The 18,641-nt window shown below is 36.3% G+C and overlaps 1 protein-coding gene across 5 annotated transcripts in view; it reads right to left on the bottom strand.

Annotated features, from left to right (window-relative positions):
* The window catches only part of KIF6 (kinesin family member 6), a 173,301-nt gene that overhangs the window by 29,324 nt on the left and 125,336 nt on the right, over positions 1 to 18,641 (bottom strand). For all 5 annotated transcript variants that reach the window (XR_007169484.2, XM_048080091.2, XM_048080089.2 and 2 more), the window contains one exon: positions 3,617 to 3,667. Coding sequence is in view for 4 of the 5 variants with exons in the window: in XM_048080091.2 (XP_047936048.2) it covers positions 3,617 to 3,667 (51 nt within the window). In the remaining variant the exon portion in view is untranslated. The remainder of the gene's footprint in view (positions 1 to 3,616; positions 3,668 to 18,641) is intronic.

Here is an 18,641-nt window from a genome sequence, read left to right as displayed (position 1 = left end):
ATTTGGTCCCAACAAATTTCTCCAGACACCAAAAGGTGTTGCCCCTTCAGGATATTTTCAGGGGAATCCCAAAAGAACTAATAGGTTGCTAACAGTTTCAAAACTTTTATTAAAAAAAAAAAAAAAAAAAAAAAAAAAAAGGAGGCTAATGGAGAAAGAGACTGATAGGAAAAACATTTGAAATGGAAAGCTGCAAAACTGCATTTCAATTAAGCTCAGAAAGTAATTGTGATTATTGCTAAAGAGGGGCATGATATGCTGAAGATGATGCATCGTTTCACCTTGATTTAGGAAATGTTTCAGGCTGCACATTATGAAATTTCTGTGTATGAAACTCTGTCAAGATCTGTTTGAAGCTGACAAAAACGCTGTGGGACTTGTAGATTTAGTAAACATTTCTGTTGATATGGGCACATGAGCCAAGTGTATATTCATGGGTCCTTTCTAACTTCCAGAGTTAACACAACAGAGGCCTCCACTTGAGATGCAGTTGAATATACAAATCTTTATTAGTCTCAGTACAGTTGTTTCTGTTATGGAAAGTTACTGTACAAAACATGCCTTTGCCAGCATGCATCCCAATAGGACTGTGTTCCCAGTACGGTATGTCATAGGTTTTCCTGGGTAATCAGATGGTTCCAGTTTAGGATTCAGTCTCCTCCCACTGCTGGTGAATGATGTTACATTAGCCTAATTGTCTATTTGCAATCACATTCAATCAATGTAACACCAGAATAAGATAATGAAGAACCAGGTCCTTATTTTACTGAAATGCTAGTTTAAAGTATCTTCAGATAATGATATAATAAAAAACACACAATTGCATTCTAAACCATTGCAAACCCAGAGGAAGCTTTTATTTCCAATCTTTTCTTCCACCTTTTCCAACCAGAGGCATCCTGGTGACTCACTGTTTTTGCTCTGTCAGTACTTCAGTGCTGTGCACATTATTTCATTCTAAATACTACCTAAAAATGCAGTTAAACATGCAGAAGGAAGTGAAAAGGCAGAGGAAAGAATCATACAAGCCTTTAAAGAAGGAAAATTCAGAAGTGAATGATATTGTGGAGGGAAAAACTTGAGAGAAGACAGAAAAGGGGAGGAATGGAAGAATGGGGGGAAAATTAAGGCAGGAGGAATTAGGAAAAGTGAAAGAGGAGATCAATGAGAAGGTGGAAAGGGAAGTAAAGAACAGCAGAAAGAATATGAAAAGAGAGAAAAAAAAGTATCATAATTTTGGACTCAATCTTGCCAAATCTTACCCCTTCAGACCGTACGTTACTCTGAAAGGTCTTACTGAATAAAAGAAGGTATTTGCATAATGAGGTATTCTTGTCATTAATAAAGATGGAAGTGACACTGAGAGTGAATCCTTACAATTTTACACAAAGTATTCAATTGTTTCTGGTTGTGTACTGAAAAACATGGAGTACTCTCTTGCCTCCAGTGAAACCTCCCATCTATTTGTGTCCTTTGTTAACTTCCAGCATATGGTGTTATAAAAAAGAGAGCACTAAGAACAATGGATAAGTAGTGGAGTTACCCTTCAATGAGAAATTCACATCTTAAGCATAGCCATCGGGGAAACAGATCTACACTGTTTAAAATCCAACTAAAATAGCTTCTTAAAGCATTTTAACCATAAAATGCTTTAAGTTAAGGAAAAAAAAAAAGGCAGCTGGAAGATGTTAACTTAGTTTCTAATTGAAACAATGGTGTGTTTTATTTCATGTTGGGATTTCAACAGACTCTTAATTAGCCTTTTTACCAGACAGTTTTCATTTAAAAATATCTTGATGACATTCTGGTCATCAAGAAAGATCTTGGGAGACTTGACACCTGTTACTCCTTGGAAGAATATTCATCCAAATACGCAGGCAGGCAAATAGTACTCTCCCAACTCACAGAATAAATATTAAGTCAAAATATCCAGAGCATTTAAAAGAATGAATAGCGAAGGGGAAACAAAAGTCTGCAAAATACTTTGTGTGGTCCAGACTTAGTGATGATAAACAGATAGCAATGTTCAAAACAAAAGCCAAAAATGCATGTGTTGCCTGCTACGTTATGGAATACTAAGAGAATATTTACAATGTGAATGTATAGCTGATAAAGTCACTACTATGTCATTTCCTAAACACATGAAAAAATTATGCTTACCCGCTTTATGAAAACCAGCTTAGATAGTTATTCAAAACAGCATTTGCAACACAAATGTCTATATATTAAGAAATCAGTATATAAGACATACAAGATGTCATCATGCAGATTGAAACATGCAGAAAGTATATCACTTCTTATTTTTTGGAAACATTGAATAAGGAATTCTAATAAACAGCATTGCTATGATTCATCTTGGTGTAACTTCTTAATGTGACATCATGAATAAATAATATTAAAAACAGTGAATTAAACAAAGAATTCCACGTGATAATAAATTTACCACTTTCAGGCTGAACTTCAGACACTGATCAAAATAATTTGAGTTTGACTTTTGGGCTTTATTGACATGGGTAGCATTAGTTTTCAGTGCTGATTTTTACATAAAATTAAAAAAGAAAAAGCGTATAAAATACTAACATCAACAGAGCTTGACATGTACATGGTTAAATTAGAAAGAGAAAGGGGAAACTACTTTATTATTTTGCAGTAATTTGTTTTCCTGACTTTTGTGAGGAAAGCAAGCACCCAAATTTCCTCTCTCTAATTAAGAGACAAATATTATTTCCTGTGTTATGTATACCATTGAAATAAAACCATGAAATGCATTCAGGTCTGAGTTAGCTCCATCTTTTACATGAAGACGGTCCATGACATCATTTTAGGGGGTTCTTTTATGGATCTAATTGAGGTGGGCTTAACTTGTTCTTGCCCCCAGCAGGTGTTTTTTTTTTTTTTTTTTTTTTTTTTTCTGTTACATTTTAGCTGCAGTTTACTGTTCCAGAAGTGGAATTCTGATATGGACACTCCTAGGCTGTTTCAGTACAAAGTCAGTGGAGTCCACTTAAAGCACCTTAAACCAAATTTGGATGACTTTACTCTTGTGTGAACAACTTACGTAGACACTTATAGCTTCACAGCTGTGTCAACAGAAGCTGCAAGGAATAACTTTTCAACTTCTATAACTAGATGTAAAAGAAATGACCTGTATATGCCTTCGGTCACTCTTGGAATGAGGAAAATTTAAAAAGATGTTAGATTGATGGCTAACTAGAGGCTCAGTTTTAGGACAAATCAATATCTGTTAGTGGGAATCCAAGAGTCATCACAAAGGATATACACACACACACAAATAAATTTAAAAAATGCAGAGATATTAGACCTCTCTGTTCTTGTTTTGGTCACCCTGGTAAGATTGCTTTTACAGTTAGAAGAAAACAAAACAAAAACACCAAACCAAAGCTTTTTCACCATTTTTTTCTCACCACATATAAAAGAAGATGCCTTTTGAGCCAAATCTCTGGCAAAGTTCACAGACTCCATGTTCTTTAAGGTATTGGCTATTGTTGCAACATTGTGGCATAAACTGTTGTAAAAAGTACAACCTGCCCAACAAAAAGATTAAGCCAAAGGAGATAACTTGTATCCCCGTTGCTTCCAAATGTTTCAGTCTTACCTAGAACAGCTCTTTGAATATGCCTCTGGGTTAGCTCTCCTTTCAGATGGTCTGCAAAAGACAAAAATGCAAACAGAATTTTAAAATGTCAAAAATTAATGAAGTCATTGCTTATTTTCCACCATTTGAAATCCCACGTGCAGTTGGCCAGTTTAAGGGGATTTCGTTTGATCCATAGGACAAGTGCTTTTCTGAGTTCTCCTTGCTGCAAGTAAGCAGGTAGGCACAATTTGGCTCTATGTACCCTAAATTTAATTTTGTCCAATATGAAAGACTGAAAATGAAGCTATTTACTGTCAAGCACTTTCACAGGATAATGAGCTCCTGCTGCTCCTGCTACAAAAGAAGTCCAAGTGAGGTTAGAAGACATACAGAATTCCAAGTATTTGTTTAAACAGACTTGTAGACGCTAGCAGTAGAAATGAGATATTAGGTCATCCAGTCCACCTCATTGCCAGTGAAAAATTGGTTCCCTACAATCCATTTTTTTTCATGTTTGTTCAACTCAGTTTTAAATATCACATGTGCTAGAGCTTCTGCAAGTTCCACTGCTCAGTGGAACTCACTGTACAGATGTCACTGGTGTTTGATGGAAACTTGACTTAATTTCATTATCTCATTATTCCTAGCTAGGATCTCATGCCCTGTATAATTCACCTTTACCCTTTTATTAATTTCCTCCTTGATCTATGACACTGTTCCAGTTCACCAATTATTTCAAACCATAATTAGATTACCCCATGGGAAGACATTATTCATTGATATTAATGTAAACAATAAAGGAAAAACATAACCCTTAATGTGCAGCTTCAGAGTATATGTGTTCTGGGGGGGAATGGATTATGTCTTTTAAGGTTTGAAATTAAAACAATTGCTAAGCAGAGACTTGTTCACAGTCTTTACTAATCTATACATCTGGATACTAGGAATAGAAAAAAAAGGAAAAAATATCCATGATGGATTCATTTTTTTTTTCCAGTTTGATGACTATGTGCATCATATTAGCATGTATTCTGAACTAAAAACATCTTTACTTATTAGTGAAAACTTATAAAGTAAGCTAATCAGAGCAAATTAAGTCATTAAGTGCTGTCAAATGCTTAAACGGAGAATGGAAAAAAAAAGACTTAAATTCACAGGTCATGAGGATTAGACTGCTTTATAAGTACTAAAGAACTATGAATAATTAACCTTCTCTAAAGAATTAAGAGAATAATTCTTAAGTATTCAGCAGCATTGTGAACAGGTATTGTATGCAATACATTACAATATAACAGCCAAGTTATTTTGTTTTGTATGGTTTTAGAAAACAAACCCCCCCCCCGAAAACAAACAAACAAAACTACCTACTCATAACCTCACTACCTACTATAAAAGAGATATTGCAGATTCCCATTTTGCTGCACAGTGAGCTTTATTCTTTTCAATTAGTTCTAGTCTTCTCTATTAGTTCTTTAAACTAGTGAATTCTTCTCTATATAAAGTTATCTGTAATATTAAGAAAAGCCTTCAGCTACTGAGAAACAGATTAACTGAAAGAACTAACCTCACATACCCCAGCTAACCAAATAAATCCTGTCTCAGCTCTAACACAACCAAAAAAAAAGGCATTCAGTTAAGTAAGTTCCTGATTTCTGTAACAAAACAAACAAAAAAAGAAAACTTGATTAATCATTTTTACAGATGAAGCTTATTTAAATTATCAATACTTATATTATTTGTGCTTTGAAAGCTTTATAAAGCAACAAGACTGAAGTCAATACTCACTGAAAAGTAATTAAACATAATTTTTTACTCGCATTGCTTTTTGTTATTCTGGATATTTAGATCCTTGTATTGTACTGTATCAGACATGGTGATGTTACTCACTCTATATTGAACCATGAGTCAGTTATGAAAATTCATAGCAATCTTGTGATTCATCTCAATGGATTGACCTTAACTTAGGTTTCTCAGAATGCCAACTATACATGTAACCTCATGTAAGCCAACTGAAAATGAAGGTGACTTATACATGAAGTTCTCTATCTTGTCAATATGCAATTTCAATAGAGTTATTTCTCTTCCTTTAACCTTGCTAGAAACAGATCTGCAACAATCCAAATGTTTTGCATAAACTTCTGTCAAGCAGCAGTGAGGTCAACTGAAAAAAAGCAAGTAAAACAAGTCAATGAAAGTAAGGCTGAACTACAAACTGATATATAACAGTCTTCAGTCAACACAAATACATGGAAACAGAAGAATATAGGAGCTGTTTCTTTTAAATGATTATAGCCAAGAGGCTTCACTTTCAATTACCAAGAATTTACCAGTACAGAGACAGCTGGGACAGAGAGCACAGAGGCTGCAGAAGCCCTACTTTTATGGCAAACTATTTGTTAGCCAGCCAACAGTGTGAAACTGTCCCAAATGCTCCTCCCTCCTTTCCTTCTAGCCTTCATACACTTCTGCTCCATCCATGACATGGACCATAACATGTAAGACATCTTGTCCTTCTTATATTTGGCGACTTTATGAAAAAAAAAAGAGAAGTTGGAACCAGACCACCTATAATCATAGGGGAACCAAAGAAAACTTCTTTGGCTAGGAAAATTTCAGTCTTACCATTCTTATAGCAAAACAATTTTCTTTTTTCTTCTATAGAAATAGAAAGGTCACATTTGTCTGAATCACATAGTCCAAACTGCTTATTCAGGGAGCAGAAACTGAACTTCATTTCACAGAAAAATTCCTGAGGAAGAACTATAATCGTATTTCAGGAAAAGCAGCCCAAATAGGAATTTTGGTCAAAAGATATGATGTTATAATGAGGCACCTGACTATAATTCCATACCAAGACTTAGCCAGATATGACTTAATCTTTCAATTTGTTTTAATCCAATTTGAAATTTGACTATTTAGATTTCCTTTGGGGAAAAACAAAACAAAATAAAACAAAAATACCCACACCTCTTGTTTACATAGAAGCTCTTATTTTTAACAAAAAAGTTAACATTTTCTGTCTATGCTTTTGATTAGAATAATCTTGTTCTGTTTGTACTACAAATACTTGTGAAGGAGAATGAATGTTCCTGACCTGCTCTACTTTTCTCTCTCTGAGAACACCATCACCCCAACGCAAGTTTTGAAGTTCATAAGTGACAGAATTAGGGGATGATTCCAGTACTCTTGCCTTCCCATATAAACAAATGGAAGATTTCAATCTTTAGTACTGCCAGTTCTAAAACCTTCATAAACAGAAATATTTATCCAAAGAAATATGAAGAATCACATTCTCATTTAAAAACAAACAAACAAAAAAAATCTTCTGATTCCAACAGTGTAAAGTTGTGGACAAGGTAGTGCTCAAATGTGGTCTGCAAAAATTGAATTTAAGACTTGGCGAACATCTCACAACATATGGCTAATTATGTTTCCTGAAGTTTCACCAAACAAGAAGTTAAAAATAGGTCTGCAGCTGATATAAAATATTTTTTTTCCAGTGGAGTCATTCTTCATTTGGAGATAACAGTCCCAATAAAATGTTGAATGCTGCAACTCCACATGTTTTGGCAAAAAGGTAGTTTGGGGGAATTTAAGAATTCACTCAGCATGCAGCCAGCTGTCATTAAGGCTGTGATGAATCTGTTCGTTTTGGCCTGTGTTTCTGGACACATGTACCATCCTGAGGTATAGTAAAGAGATGAACTGGTAACGCAGAACTTCAGCTTTGTGACAGAAGACAAAAGCAAGGAGGGAAATGGAGAAGACAAAATGGAATAGGGCAGTCTAATTAGGAGTGATGTAAAGCAGAGGAAAGTATCCTATATGCTAACTAAATGTCAGAATCACTAACTTGAATAATATGCTTCTCCTGTAACTTTTTGTCTTTGTATTCCTCCAGACTATTTCCAGGAGCTAGATTTATCTTCCAATTTATTTCAGACAATGAATGCTTTGACAATACTGAATACAATTCAAGCCAATACAAAAATTAGTATGTAGCAATTAAAAAAAATATTGATTTAAAAATGTACATTTTTTCAGCTTCACTTGAGTCCACCTTACAGGTTTTAAAGCTTCTCTTATGTTTAATCAGACATTTAATATAATACTGTAATTTTTCAAAGACTGCTAACTTAAAGGATAAAATATGGGACAAGCTAAGAGTACACATACTACCCCAACTTCCTCCCTTTGGGAATATTGGTATCTACTATTGTGGGTAGACCTTTTACTTGTTGCATGGTCTCTTCTGACTTAGCTTTTGACAGGCTGGAGCCTTAGTCAATAATCTATCATCTCCTGTTTTATTTCTTAAGCCTTTGATATAATTTTACAACATTTTCCAAGTCTGTGTTTAGCTTAACTTCCTGGAGATCCTGAAATCTTCACACCTTAGTGAGGGTACTGTATCTTTTTCTTTCTTCATCTTTAAATCTTTGTTGTCGTTACACAAAATATCTAGCAGAACATCTTCCTATGCACTCAAGGAACCTCCCATTCCTGGAGATTATCCACCCACCTAGGACTTTTAGGGCTCCTAATGATGCTCTGAGGCCCTAAGCGTTAGATCTATGTTTAGTCTCTAACAGTCATAACAACTGTTTAATTCAACTGAGGTTATATTTTCAAGGCACAGTGCAGAGCTATGTATATCTGAGTCACAGCTGACTAGCTGGCCGAAACACTAACACAGCTTTCACCCATGACAAAGCCACGCTGAGAGAGGACTGTTTTGAGAGTTTCTGCATAATGTTCTAGTGTAATTAGACCAGTAGAGAGTGCATTTTTCTTTCACTGTCTAGTGGTTGTCCTGGATAGCTTGCACAGACCCACAAATCTCTAAGTGGTTCAGACGTTAGTAGGACAAAATAGGCCACAACATATAAACAAGTGTTGTACTGTCTCTTGGCCTGCAGAAGTAGGCAGGTTCACTGTTAGTAATGCAAGGTCCCTACATATGCAGTTAGACCTACTCTAGGATCTGTGAAGACCTACTCTAGGATCTGGATCAATTGCATTTGATTAATAAAGTTGTATGCACCCACTTGAGGAGGACAAGGAATCTTGCTGAATGAGAACATATTGAAGCTGTATATTCAGCAAATCATCTATGAGGAAGGTTTTAGAGATGGAGAAGCAGGGTACTCACATAACTTCCATAAGCCCTGTAGGGAAATATTTTCAACTGAACTTGAGGCCGGAGTTTTAACAGCTTACAAAGGATTTCTAAAATATCTTATCTCTACTCAGGCATTTGACTTGGAGACACTGAACTCAAATGGAGATACTTGAATGAAGTAATTTCTCAAACAAGGAAACTTCAAATGGAGATAGTTATTGGAAATCTTATCAGATGTATTAGATACTTTTGAAAATCTGGTGCTGAAATTTTATAAGAACACAACATATGATAGTAAGTATCTGTCAAGAAAAGTCATGGAAGAACAACAAACACATCTATTTTATCTTAGCATCCCACAACAGTAACAGTAGGCAAGCTGTTCAGCCTTTTTCTGAGCCAGAGAAATATTTGGGGCAAATTCTGACTCTTCTTTATATCACTTGTCCTGCTCCAATGGAAAAAAAAAAAAAGGGTCAAATAGTTCTTTGAGGACAACTTGGGAAGGCAAAATAGTCTGCACTAGCAACCTGACTCAACACTGTTTCTGAGGCAAGTGATCTATTCTGGAATACAAGGTTGGCCAAATCTCCGTGTACGCTGACAAGCCGTAACTTTCAGAAAGTCTCTGTGGCATCAGGAAAGAAAAATCACTACTGAAGCACTCAGGGTCTTCTAACAATAGCCAACATATTTTTCAAGGTAAGATGAGGCTCATTAGTATCAAAAATATATTAATGACAGTACTTGAGCAACATATCATAAAGTATAACCCGCGGCAGCAGATTTCTGCCTTTTGTTCACAGAAGAAATATCTGCAGCAGTCTAAGATTTAACTGGCTTTCCTTTCTCCTTCCGCCCCCCCCCCTTTTCTCCCCTCCCAAGGTTTGCTATCAAAGGTTTCTGACCCCAAAATAGAGGAGGTAGAAGCAAGAACATGCCTGTGTTCTGGCTATTCCAGCACAGTTTGGCAACTCAGCAGAAGCATATCTTCATTGACAATTTAAGCTGTGACATTATCAAGTTAACTGGAACACGTGAAATACTACTAAACAGTCTTTTGCAGGCTGTGCTAGTCACAAAGGAGTAGAAACAGTAAATGCCAGCAAAGAGATTGGGCAGACCACTAAGAGCAAGGTAAATGATGGTATTTAGTAGAACTCATCAGTCAGAGAACCCCAGAAAGACAACAGGTTCAGAATTGGAAGTACAACTTCCACCAAATCCATGGTTTCAAAACACAGTCTACACTCAGCACATAAACAAACACATTTGGAAATGTACAATTCTCCTAACGTACTCTCATTCTTTGAAATTTATCTATCACAGATTCAAATGCGTACATTTTATTATGGTGTAGGCTACTGCACGTTTTGAGATTATTATTTAAAATGTCTGACTGGGATATGGTCCCTTCCTTGCAGTACTCAGCATAGACAGTAACAGTTTATATCAACAGATTTAATACCTTCAAGCATAAAATAATCTACAAACAGAAAGCTTCTTATGAGATAGTCCTCTCTGCCACACGTTGCTGTAGGATAACACTGCACTTGACTTCACTGATTGTTTCTTGAGCTGCTCAAGATATAGTACTCTAAATTTTGCTCCAACTTCATTTCTAACCTCCAGACTAACTCCCCTGCCTCCCCGTTTCCTACATGTTCTTGTTAGTTCTGGCCAGATTACATCATAATTATTTTTCTTACTAAAATGGGTGCTTACACTTTCTGATTGATGGGCATTTCTGTAACTGTTCATTGTTTGGTCTGCATTTCCATAATGACCTTTATTCCACATTTTTTTCCTCCTTTTTTTCTGGCAGCCTTTTGTACCTCCTGGTTGGTACACAAAAATGTTTTGATAGGGCTACATAGCAAACCTGTACAGAAACTGTATTTTTCTCATCATAGCATTTGGGACCTCTCTTTTCCTTTTAGTACAGATTGTCATAGGCTCTGTAGGCCTGGCCTACATCCCAGCCAGACCCAGTACAATTGTTGAGGTGTACTCCAAGTCCCTTTCATCTAAACAGGGGGAATGCTAGAATGTACCACAGACCCATTTACCCAAAGGCATAGGAAGCGATATGGAAAGTGCACATAAATTCATAACAGTATGCATATACAATACTGGGATATCTAGGCTAACCAACAGAAAACAGTAAGTGCTCTGGAATGCAGTTCAGCATCTCCTTGAAACCGGATTTCAGAACTTGGATGCCTTCTGAGTTTAGAAACAAATGCTCAGAACTGTATACTATCATCCCAAAGTTGGCTGTCACTACTCATGTGTTTTCCTTTTTTTTTTTTTTTTTTTTTTAAGTTGAATTCAATGCTGCCAAGCATTTTTAGCCAAGCATGGGTGTTTATCAAAAAGTACTCTCCAGGAGACTTCAGCAGCAGAACATGTAATTTCTGGATTCTCTATGGATAGGAGATAGGCACCTGGACAGTCAGCTCAGTCAGTATAGCAGTACTTCTGTATGCACTAGCAAAGGCAGTTTGTTGTATTTCAGGAATAAAAGTGGACTAGAATCTTTTTTAGTTTCTCGATAGCTCTCCTGAATCCAGGTGTCTGAATTTCCTTTAAGCTATACCTTGAATGTCAGAGTTTTTTTTACGTGTTGTCCAAAGTTAAGAAATATTCTGTGCATCTATCTTTTCTTGTATGCTGGAAAGGAGTCAGAAATGATGCACATCTGGAAGCTGTTGCTCTGTTGTTTATCACATCTATTTGTTCAGGAATTAAATATTAATCTGGCCCCAAAAGCATGACTGAAAAGCAATGCCATATGGATAAGAAATCATGATCTGTGAATTAGTGCTGTGGATGCTCATCTATATGACTAACTACAAGTTATCTCTTGATTATTTCTGAGAAATTAATGTGAAGATAAAGAATGATGAAAATAAAGTCAGAGGAACAGCTTTGTATATGGGTCTTTTTGGTTTTTTTTTTTTTTCTTTTTACCAAATGTCTAAATTTAAGAAGCTTGAAAATAAGTAATAGGTCTTAGAGCATGAACAGGCAAATTCAAAGACAAGATATTTTACCCCATGCAAGTTTTCTGATAATTATACCTCAGGCTTAATTAATATTTTGAACAGAGAGTGAACATACCCAGATAGAAGATAGGCACATTTAAAAAAAAAAATAAAAAAATATTTATTTATTTATTATTATTATTATAGTACCTTTGTGGCTTTGTGATTTCTGTGCACTAACTCGATGTCCAGTTTCATTCTGTGATATTTTTTCTGGCCAGGGCTTTCCAACAGAAAAAATAAGTTCAGCAGTCCAGGCTTCACTATATACCTTCACATCACTTTTCAATGTTACTATCTTACCCAAGCAATTGCCCTGGAATTGAGCTCACATTGCTGTGAGACTTCTGTTCAGATGAGACACACCTAGACTGAAGCTAGGATCAGAGCAGATATGTCAGAAAATTCAAAATAAAATACATATAACACAATTACGGTGCTGGAGCTGCTTAGCTATGCTATCATGTTTTGAGGGCATGTCAGGTTTTCAAAGTGATGGAGACAAGGTCAGAGTAGAAGTGGGTGTGTGACAGTTTTTTAATGCTTATTTATTGTGATAAATACACCAAGCTCTTGAATGGTTTTTATTTGATTGGTTTGTTTTTTGGGCAGGAGGTGTGGGGGTGTATTAGAAGCATATTAACACCCTAGTAAAACCTGGAATAGCTTTCTGCAAAAATATTTTATATATTTAGTGTTTTGGATGAGCCTAACCCTGCTTCTTTAATTGCTCAGCAATTTAAAATGCATCCTGATTGTATATAACTTGCAGAATGACATCATCAGCTCTGAACAGAAGTCTTCCTTCAGCTTTAAGAAAAGTGCATGAGAACATTTTCATAATACAACTATTCACTGTTGATTGCACTCCTCCTGCAACATTCACAACCAGCTGTGGCGACATCACTAGTTCTACATGATTTAAGAACTAGGTTGACTGGGAAAAAAGCTATTGTATTTCAGTACATGTAAGTATGTATGCATATACTGCAAATCTGCATCAATGCTGGCCAGATGTGTAAATGAATCACAGGATCCTATGAAACACAATTTTCTATTTCAGTGCTCATGAAGGAGAACCATTCTTCGACAGCGTAACTCTGAATGAGCTAATGGGTCTACCATCTCCAGAGTTTGAGGGACTGATTCCTCATTTCTAAATTCTCAGAATACCCAGTACTAAATAAAGACACTATTAAGGGAAACTTTGTGTACAAAAGAATGTTGGAATATTTTAAAAATTATAATATAGTGATCTAACCTCTTCTCTCTTAAAGAGGAAATTTAAAAAACTGACAGTGTCAGAACTTATTAGCCTAATAAAGTAGCAAAATGGAGCATAGCAATCCAGCAATACTAACTATTTTCAGTCTGTAGACATACTACAACCAGAAAATCTGTTACTGAGAGGTACTTTTCCAAGTATATAGTCACGGCAGTTCATAACTTGATTGAATCCAATGAGCTCGGTCCATTTGGTTTTAGTTATTCCAGTGAAAACCCTAAGTAAAAAGTGTTTACTTAGGTTCTTCCTGAGCATAATTTTTTCCCCTGAAAATACTTCTCCTTCTAAAGAACAGAACATCATTTGTAATAATTATAAAATGAAAATGTTTCCTACATATGTAGATTCCAACATAGTTCCAAAGAAAACATTAGCATCTTAGGCCTGGAGTGACTGTTACACTAATAAGGTTCCTCTGTTTAAAGAATAGCACATCAGGGGAGCATAATAGAGCTGTTCAAATTAATTCATTCAGTTTGGTATTTTCTGAATAAGTCATTTGACAAATCATGTTTTCTCATTCTAAGGACCCATTCAGCCTATGCACTGTTACCCAGGAGCATTGCCTATTGTTTGAAAGTAAAAAAACCACATATGTAAGCTACACTGAAACAATGGACAATATTTTGCATTGGCATAAACATATGTATTACCCCCTGAAGCCAGAAGACTTGTACCTTCCAAAACAATTTCATTTTTAAAATTTCCTAAGTGCTGCTGCAAGGACTATTTTGCATTACTGAAGATAGTATCCTCTCTCCTCTTTTTACAGGGATAAGCAGAAAAAGGAGCAAGGCTGTCATAAGGCTGCTAGGGCTCCTTAATTCTCTTTTCAGCCTCAGATCCAGCAGATCAGGGGAGACAAATCCTGCACTAACAAAGGACTGACAGACGGATAGCAATAACATCGTTCCTTCTGTCTCCTCTGACACCTACCCATGCATGACCTGGTGCTGGAGCAGTGGCAGCGCAGACAGCTCTGGTACAACTGCCATCAATCTAGGTGCTCCTGAAGTGAGACAAGAATTAGACCTATGATATTTACATTGCCTACAGTAAGTATAACAAAGATGGATTGTCTCGCCTGTTTACAGAAAGGCAAACTGTTACTTCACAGGCTACGATAATGGACTTTGTATTCTTGTCTGGTTTCCTTCCTTGTTTGCTCATCTTACTATCAGTTTTCTGGGGACTGTCATTCAGCTAAAGGTATTACTTTATTGTTCATTGCTTAATCGTTGGTGTTAAGAATTACACTAATCAAACATAACCTCACTACTCCAACACAGTATGAGTTGCTGCTCCTATGCTACTTTGCAGTGATTTCTCTTGAGATTCTAGGCACAAGCTCTCACGTAAATTAAAAATATGATTTGTTGATTACAAACACAGCAGTTCATTGATTACTCTGATTCACTACGAACACTGAAAGAACAACAACAAAAAAAGTATTAACATGAACCTTTAACTAATGAGAAAGAAAAATATACTCCTGTCACCCACCACTTTATATTATGAGCCAACTGGCTGCTCCTAAAACAAGAAAATAGATTATGGAGATTTTCATCACAGCTCTAAGTCTGCCCAAGATGGTAGTAACCAGCTACCATTTTGTAGCCAGGCCTGTGGGAAATTCATGACACCTATTCTACCTGCATGGCACCTTGAGAAAGGAGGTCATATCAAAGATGCTGAGAGAGATCACAGGATTTATGTATTGTGCTCTACAGGTTACTGGCTGAACTGAGACATAGAAATCATGCCTGAAGTGAGCTGAACATCAGCAGAAAAAGAACTTTAGTGTAATTGGGGCAAAAGTAAGTTATACTTTATTATGGAAAGAAGGAAATAAATTGAAATGGAAGGATTTGTAATCAAATGGAAAAATAAGAAGTAGCATCCTGTAAAGCAAAGTAAATCACATTTCTAACAAAGAATGAACTGCAGATGGTGACAAGGTGGTTAAGAAATAAAATCTGCAGAAAATCATCTGTCTTTCTGTATTTTTAATTCCACATTTCCAAAAACCAAAATATAATGTTTAAAAAATAGATTCCAAAATGCAGTCATAATGGCAAGATGATCAGATATTTATTCAGAACAAACACACATAGGAACTATGTTTTTTCAGCTTTATGTTGCAAAACAATTGGGCCAAGAAATTAAGGAGAAAGAATCTGGTGACTGTGTCAGCCATGCCGAATGGCTTCAGCTTTAACAGCTACTGCTATTTTTGGTGGACACATAAACATGCCTGGTTTATTACAAAACTACTTTGAAACTGACCTGGAGATCAGAAACAGGCTGAGGCTTCTAGGCACTGAGCCACATTGAATAACATCCCAGCTGGGAAATTACAGCTGGGGGACTGTTTGTCCCTGTGGCCTGTTTTCTCTTTTGTTTTTCTCACAGATGGCTGCAGGTTTTGCAGAGCTAATGTGCTTCGTTATGTTAGTCAGAAGGGACATCCCTCTGCAGTTTATAGCATAGCTGCGCACCCGAGATTAAGTATGGTAGAAACACTACTTGTGTTGCTTTTTCTGACAGAACTTCTGTGTCCTGAGAGCAAGACTGACTCTCTCTCTGTTAAGCAGCAGAGGACATCTGCAACATGCAGACAGCTTCCCAAGAGAGAAGAAATCCATGGCGACTAAATGTACTGAGGCTTTATTTTTCCGTGTATATCCATCCCATTGCTCGAAGAGAAGTGGTGAAACAGTAAGCAGGCAATCTCCCTTTTCAGAGAGCTTCCATTCTCCACTGATGTGTACTTGTCACATCTACTACTTCTTATGGTGAGCTACTGTTTTGGCTTGTTCTAGATCACTGATTTGGCTGTTTGTCCAGAATTTCTCAGGTACTCGGCAGTCCAGCTGGGGTAGCAGCTGCCAGGCAGCCAGAAATCCTGGACACATAACCATCACACATGCAGCATGACACTGAGCAGACTTTGTAGGAGCCAGCTGGGCACATACAGTCAGTTTGACACCTACAGGTGGTGCTTGATGGGTTGCCCTGTGTTTGCTGCACGAGTGCCCAGTTGCACATGCCCAACATATTCTGAGCATTACAGATTTACTGCACTGCTCAGATTTCTGCCTGAAGAATGTCTGGGGCCTTTAGCTTTTAAGTACCAAGCATTGAGTTCCCTTGGGTCCCAGGGAGCTTCTCCATATCAAGAACGGACTCTAATCAAAGAACAAGGTAAACGGCAAATTCTCTTACTGTTCATGCAAGTTTTTCTCTAGTGACACAGAACTCTGTGTAATGTTTAAAGGCACTACACAATACTTCTGTAAGGTGAAATACTTGCTGGTAAAATAAGGAAAAGTACTGGAAAAACCATGCTATACCTGCTGTATCATTCCTGAATACCAGCTGAGCTAATTCTGAAGAATTAAGATGTTAGGAAAGATTTTATTATTTAAAATACTTCATCCTTCTCTTTTGCTGCAATGCCTCCTGACATATACATTTTTACAAGTTGATTCCTATACCTAATGAGCCACACCTTTTATCAAATACAAAATCACTTCCAGTCCACAGAGACTCCTTCAGAGACTCCTTGTGTTTGGACATTGCACAAGACAAGCCACTGATGGATGTTGGAAATTTGCTAAATAGATCCATTGTTTAGACCACATACTCTGTAATATAATTTTTTAGCTAGCTTATAATATTTTTTATACTTATCTTCTTTTTACAGGGAAACTATAGCACTCTTTTTTTTTTTTTCTTTTTTTTTTTCTTTTTAATACCTATGTATGAAACAGCTTCTTCTTTGCTCCTCTTAAAGACCATGGTCACAACCAACATGCCTCTTAGGCATCCTTAAAAAAAGCTCAGACTCCTGAGACTAACTTCTCCTAATTGCTGAGTATCCTCTGCAAATAGCCTCACTACTTAACCATTCTTTTAAATTATTCAGCATAACAGATGCTTGTGATAAACATCATGGAAGTCAAGGACATCAATTAAAAACATACCATAAAATTGGCCTATTCTTCCCACTGATGTTGGATTATTATACCCCTATTGTAGAGCAAGAGGACAGATTTTCTTCATGAGAAACAGAATGAAAGGATAAACAAAAGAAACAAAGACAATTAGAACCAGAAAGAATGGCTACCTATGTATGACTGCTTTTCCTTGACATGTACAGTCTACATTCGTATGATTGCACGTCTTGCCTCAGCCAACTTGTGCAGCACACATACAATTTTTGTTCCCCTGTCGGTCTCAGAATACCTGAAAATCCCTCAGAAACTTTGGCAGGAAAAATAGGAGGACAAATTCTGACTGCATATATGAGCATGTCTTAAAGAACAACTAACAGACAACTTTTTTTCCTTTGGATGTTTGTACTTCACAATGAATAGTAATAGCAGTTCACAGTAGTAGCCCTCACTGCACCTTTTAAAGAGAGGGCAGTCCCAAAATGACTGGTTGAGTGCACAATCATAGATCGCTCTCAAAACCAGCAGAAGGACAAGCAGCCTCAGTGATATAAAGCTTGGTGAACTTGTGAGTGTGATTCAAGGAGGCAGCTTTGGAGATCTCAAAGGTGGACTATATTGCAACATATTTCATAATATGAGCAATTTAATTTGACTCTTTATATTACTGTCATATCTAATGCTTGTTGTCCTTTATCAACTGGAACAACAACAATAAAGTCAAACATGGAAGTATTTTCAGAATCTTCTTTTCAATCCTTACACCAGTAGAACTCAAACTGCCCTCAGCTAGAGTTTTTCTTGAATGAAGATTTCAAGATTTCAAGTTCTGTGGACTTTAAAGGTCTCTGCTAAGAACAGCAATTCATACTAAGCTACCTGAAGAATCAAACACTGTGGAATGATATTATTGTGTTATCTATTCGTTAAATCTTAATGGTGAATTCATTTATTTATGAGCTGTTTGCATCTCATTTGAATCAGATTTGCCTGTGGAATGGTGAAATGTAACCTTTTGTTTTGTTTTTTTTTTTTTTCTCTGCAATTTTTCAGACCTGTGTTGAAACCACTCCTGCTATTTTACCTCTGCACTAGTTATTTCCAGTAAAACCCACTGAATATATATATAACTGATGTAAGACTGTGTAAGTACTTGATAAGTTCTGGAATTAAACTAGAACAGTGAATTATACTAATCAGCAGTTCTGAAGTCTCAATGTTCATTTCTATAAAAGAATAAGTATTTCAAATTGTTACACTGAAGAATGGAACGCATTTCAAAGCACAGTAATTTCTCTCTTATTACAGCCTCACTTCATTCATAGCTGATACAATGTCCAGTGACCTAACGTTCTGACTCAGAACATTTACATTAATATGAAATTAACAGATAATGCCACTTATAATATAGACTTAAAGAAAGCAACATGTTGATTTTGATGAAGTTTCTTTTTATACAGCAAATCATGGCAACGTATTCATTTAATTTAGGTTCCATGCAAAGAATGGATTTTTTGTCAACAGAAGAGTTATATCTTAAAAATGCTGTTTTGTTCGTGCATGACTTCTCTCAACTCTTTCAATCCATATAATCATAGACTAAAATATGCATTACATTCCTACAGTCATCCTT

This window comes from Anser cygnoides, chromosome 3 (assembly GCF_040182565.1).
Source record: "Anser cygnoides isolate HZ-2024a breed goose chromosome 3, Taihu_goose_T2T_genome, whole genome shotgun sequence".
NCBI classification, from domain to species: Eukaryota; Metazoa; Chordata; class Aves; order Anseriformes; family Anatidae; genus Anser; species Anser cygnoides.
The sequence above is the reverse complement of the archived record's forward strand: the minus strand, read 5'-3'. Positions and strand labels throughout refer to the sequence as shown.